This window comes from Myotis davidii, unplaced genomic scaffold (genome assembly GCF_000327345.1).
Source record: "Myotis davidii unplaced genomic scaffold, ASM32734v1 scaffold299, whole genome shotgun sequence".
NCBI classification, from domain to species: domain Eukaryota; kingdom Metazoa; phylum Chordata; class Mammalia; order Chiroptera; family Vespertilionidae; genus Myotis; species Myotis davidii.
The window spans coordinates 4801754-4807566 of NW_006293088.1; the positions used below are offsets into that span (position 1 = coordinate 4801754).

At 40.4% G+C, this 5813-nt stretch overlaps 1 protein-coding gene across 1 annotated transcript in view; it reads right to left on the bottom strand.

The window, feature by feature from the left end:
• Nucleotides 1–5813, bottom strand: part of VPS13D (vacuolar protein sorting 13 homolog D (S. cerevisiae)) — a 236959-nt gene that overhangs the window by 127887 nt on the left and 103259 nt on the right. Inside the window, 2 exon segments of the mRNA XM_006766790.2 lie at nt 538–773; nt 1563–1686. Of these exon segments, the coding sequence (XP_006766853.1) occupies nt 538–773; nt 1563–1686 (360 nt within the window).

Genomic DNA, 5813 nt, shown 5'->3' on the forward strand with positions numbered 1-5813 from the left:
CTCCCAGGCTCAGGGGGGAGGGGGCTGAGTAACAGCAGGCATTTAGGGGCGGCGGTGGGGTGCCGGACTGGGTGTTGGCGGCATGGCTGGAGAATGCCGCGAGCCAGATTGTTTCCACATAGACAGTACGTGCACGTAGTTCATGGTTCTCAACCTTCCTAATGCCGTGACCCTTTAACACAGTTCCTCAGGTTGTGGTGACCCCCAATTTCATTGTTACAAATTGAACATAATGAAAGCATAGTGATTAATCACAAAAACAATATGTAATTATATATGTGTTTTCCGATGGTCTTAGGCGACCCCTGTGAAAGGGTCGTTCGACCCCCAAAGGGGTCGCGACCCACAGGTTGAGAACCGCTGGTTTAGACTAAAGACTTCTCAAGATCTCAAGACAGATCTTGAGCCTAGGATCCGGCAAAGAATGAAAGGAATCTTCCTTTATCCTTCGGCCTCCTAACAACTGCTTAGAGTTTAAAACCAGTTAGTAATCAGAGTGTTCTGCTTTATAAGGATAATACTTTAACCCAGAATTACCCGGAGAATGTGTATGTAGCAGCAATGTAAATGAAATTTTCATAATAAAGCTGTCGGTTATCCTGGAAATCATTCATGTTGCAATTGATCTCAGAGGAGCCTGCCCCTTTAACAGTCAGAGTGATAAACGGTGGCAGGGCGGGTTCATCCCAGGCGTAATCCAAGGAGGTCATGGGCTTCACTTCAGTTCGGAGCCTGGGCTCAGCTACACCGTGCTGAGTAAAGACAACTGGGACCTACAGCGATGGCAAGAGGAACAGGGCTGTCACTCAGATTGGTGTTATTGGAACATGACTTAGCACTTCCTAGGTTTAAGTTCCAGATCCTTCCCAAATGAATCCTACTACACACACCACAACCAAAGTGAGGTTCATCATCTTGCCTCTTGACTTTCTAATCACCTTCCAAATTATAAAAAGCCCACCAATTAAATGACACAGGCAATCGCCTGTTGGACAAAGGGCTTTTAGAAGCTTTGCAGCAAGTACCAAGGGAAGCAAATCTCCCCTTTCAGTGGCATCTCTGCCACCCTCACCCTTGTGATATACTCTAAACACAGAAAAGCACAAAAATGTTTGAATTTAGCTACAGAAAGTCACATTCTAAGACACTGTCATTCAAAGGCATAATTAAAATAGAATCTAATGGTTTCCAATTTGGCTTTATTTGTAAGATTTATAAAAATGCTCACTGCAACTGAGCAACGGTATAGCTGCCCCTTCCCACTGTCATTAGACAGTCTGACTCGCTCCTCTCTCCATGTGGAATGTCCACAGGGCCACCATGTTGACCCAACAATCTAGTCGCATAAGCACTGGCGACTGACAAGTCACTTCTGGGTATGGCTGCCCAGCAAGCAAAATAACCAGCAGAAACCACCTCTTAAGGGTGAGGATTTATAGGTTGTCCAGCCACAGAGATTCCTGTATGGCTTCTTTTAAACCCACGTTTAAAATGCATTTCATTATCTTAAGGGCAGTACATACTCCACCCTCTTCAAACTGGCTCTAAACTCCACTTGATACCTTAGAAAAGTTGTCAATTCGGAAAGGAGGGGGCAGCTGGTCTGTGTCACTAAAGGAGATCCTATAGGTAGCTCCTCGGAGTGTAATTTCCACGCGCAAGAAGAAGCATTTTCCCAAGGTATCTCTGCAGAAAAAGGAAACAAAAGAGGCTGCATAAAATGGAGAGAACCAGTCATAGTTCACTTTCCGCTCATACTTCTCACAATCACAGTACTCCTTAGACACCAATCAATGCTGCTGTGTGTTCTTTGATCACATTAAAAAGGTAGGAATTGACAGTATAATCACACAATGAAAAAGAATTTATTCAAGCAATGTTTGAATAGCATGTTGTAACTGGGCAGCAAGATCTACAAATTTTACTTAGGGGTTTGTTTGGGATAATGGTGTCGGTGTAGCAAATGAGTAAATGTTGGTTGAAGAGAATTGTTGATACTAGAGTACTTTTGACATGGACACAAAGCAATTTCATATGGTTCAAACTAAATACTGATGTTACTGATCACCAGGGTTTTCGCTATAGGACAAAGGCAGGTGAGGAAGAATCCTCTGTAATGGAGGTACCAGTATGTGATCATAATTTTTATATATTTTTATGTGTGCACGTATGTGTGCATATTTAAATAAAGACATGTCACTGTAGAGAATGAAAAACTGTTCTTTACAGAAGACTATCATCAGTTAATAAATGTCGAAGAAATGAGAGAATCAGAAAATCACCATTTTGCAACCACCAATGGAATAATTGATTCAGATAAGAACCATCCAACCAATGAGTGAAAGGATTTTAGGAAACAATATACACACAGTCTCAAATTATCCCCAGATGGATTTTTTTGTTTACAAAGAAGAAAAGGTAACTCTGTAAGAAAAACCTGTTAGATACCAGCTTAACCCTGCAATGATCCAATTTAGCAACATCAGTAACGGGACAACAGCTGTCACAGCCCAGGCCTCCAGATATGACGTAACAGGAAACATACAATACCACATATGTAGTATTCTTAACAAAAAGGTTTTACCCAAATCTATGTTAGGAAAATCCAGGAAATAGGACATTCTACAAAAAACTGGCTTGAACTCTTTACAAATGTCAATGTCAATAAAGACAAAAAAGGAAAAGTGACCGTTTAGATGAAAGGAGATGAGCTGAATGGGTCCAATAAAACGCATGATCCTTGACTGAATCCTACACCAGAAGGAAGGGGTTCCTATGAAGGACATTTTAAAGAACTATTTATTAGAAGACAAATCAATATTAAATTTATTCAGTGTGTAATATTAGTATATTTATTTAGAAAAACGTCCTTGTCTTTAGGTGATGAGCGAAGTTTTTACGGCTGAATTACCATGATGATTTTTAATTTACTTTCAAATGGTTCAGAAAAAAAATGCATGTATGTGTATGGAGAGAGATCAAGAACACAGCAAAATGATGAAATGTAATAAATCCAGGAAAAAGATGTAGGGATCTTCATTGTACAACTCGTAAGTTCTCTGTAGGTTGAAGCTGTTTCCAAATGACATGGTGGGGAAAGTGGGGAAAACAGATGGCATTCGTCTATGCTCAGTACTTCAAAAGGGTTAACAAAGGTACAGAGTCATTTCCGCCCCACACCTGGTACTTACTTTCCTTCTTTTTCTTTTTTTAAATGTAATCAGGAGTAGCCGTTTTATATAATCTCAAATTGGCTTCCCCTTCTAACACAACAGATCTGGACAGCCTCCTCCTCAGAGGTATATTCTCCAACAGTGGCTTTAGCTGCAGAACATCTCCTTTTCCCCCACCCCTCTGCAGACCCCAGTGAAATCTTGTGAGAAACACATGATATTGACAAAGAGTTCTGATTGAAGAAGGGATGAGGGCACTGAAGACCTGACCACTTGGCTCCCTGGGCCTCTAAAGTCACCAGCTTAGACCCCCAACTACTTTTAGGAACAGAGCCTGAAAACCACTAACCAAATGTAATTAATTCTACTAAGGGCTATTGACAAAATCAAGGAAAATAGAGAGATCTCTGTCTCTCTCTCTCTCTCTCTCTCTCTCTCTCTCCTCCCCCCTCTCTCCCCTTCTCTCGCTGTCTCCCACTCTCTTTCTCACCTGTGCCTTTCCACTCTAGCTCATGCGCCCCCTCCCCCATCTTTCTGGAGCATTCCAGCACCTTTCCCCCTCTCTCCCTCTCCTAAGCTCCAAGGGCCCCTTCTTTTAAAAGCCCCTGTAACTTATTTCCTGAGCCCACACAGCCCAGCTGGCTCACTTTTTCTAACTCTGTGACTTTCTAAATAAACTTTCACTTGTATTAGTGGGGGAGAGAGGGAATGAAAGAAAATAAAACCTCAGATAATGCATTTTTTAACAGTCAACTATAGGTACTACTATATATCATCTATTATTTTTCTGTTCCCTTACAATGGTGTTCTCAATGAAGAACTAGCCATAACTATAAAAGATTAAATTTTGCTTATAAATGTGTTGAAATAGCACTGATTTCAGTGTCTTCAGCTTCAAAAGCATTTGATAAAAGAAACTGAGGAGGACACAAACAAATGGAAAGGCATCCATGGTCGTGGATCGAAAGGCTTAATATTGTTAAAAGATCAATGCTACCCAGAGTGGATTTACAGATTTAATGCCATCCCTATCAAAATCCCAAGTCCCGCCCCCCCCCCAAAAAAAACAAAAAATTTCATCCTGAAATTTAGATGGAATCCCAAGGGACTCCAAATAGCCAAAATAATCTTGAAAAAGAACAAAGTTGGAGGTCTCACACTTCCTGATTTCAAAACTTATTATAAAGCTACTAATCAAAACAGTGTGATACTGGCATAAAGACAGACATATGGACGAAAGAGACAGAAAGCCATGAAATAAATGCTCACATACAGAGTCAAATAATTTTTGACAATGGTGCCAAGACCATCCCATGGAGAAGGGAGAATCTTTTCAACAAATTTTGAGATAACTGTATAGCCAGAAACAAAAAAGTAGTGTTGAAATTTTACCTTACACCATCTATATATATATAAAAGGCTAATATGGAAAGTGTCCCCTCAGGAGTTCGACTGGGAGACTGGGAGTTCAATCGCTCACTATGACCACCAGGGGGTGGCGTGGAACGAAGGAAGGCCCCAGTTGGCAGCCAGAAGGCCCCGATCAGCCCGGATTGCCGACCAGGCCAAGGGACCCTACCTGTGCATGAATTTCGTGCACCAGGCCTCTGGTATACAAATATCAACTCAAAATGGATCAAAGACCTAAATATAAGGGCTAAAACTATAGAGCACTCAGAAGAAAACACAGGGCAAAGCTTCATGACATTGGATTTGGCAATGATTTCTTGGCTATAACACCAAAAGCAGAGATAATAAAAGTTAAAATAGATAATTTGGACTACATCAAAATTAAAAACTTCTATACAAAACACAATCAACTGCGTAAAAAATGGGCGAAAACATGTGCAAATCATATATCTCAAAAGGGGGTTAATATCCAGAATATACAGAAGATTTCTGTAACTCAACAACAGAAAAACAAACAACTCAATTCAAGAATAGGCAGTACAAATGGCCAGCAAGCACATGAAAAGAAGCTTAATATCACTAATCATTAGGGAAATGTGAATCAAAACCACAATGAGATGTGACCTCACCCATCAGGTTGACTACTATCAAAAAAAGCAGAAAATAAAAAGTGCTAGCGAAGAGGTGGAGAAATTGGCTGTGCATAGTTGGCTGAAATGTAAAATATAGCTGCTATAGGAAACAGTATGGCAATTCCTCAAAGAAATAAAATTGGAATGACCACATAAAACAATAATTCTACTCTGAGCATAGACCCAAAAGAATCAAAAGCAGGGGCTCAAAGAGATATTTATACACCCATGTTCAGAGCAGCACTATTCACAACAGCCAAAAGATAGAATGCACCCCAAGTTTCCCTCAACAAATCAATGGATAAGCAAAATGTGCTATATTCATACAATGGAATATTATTCAGCTTAAAGGAAATTCTGACACATGTGATAATGCAGATGAACCCTGAGAACATTATGCTAAGGGAAAAAGCCAGTCACAAAAAGACCAATACTGTATGCTTCCACTTATCTGAGATGCCTAGGGTAGTCAAATTCAGAAAAAGCAGAGCCGGGGCTGGAGAAGGGGGAAATGAGGGGTTGTTGTTTGATGGGTATATAGAGTTTCAGTTTTGCAAGATAAAAAGAGTTTGGAATACTATGCTGCGGTAAAAAAAAA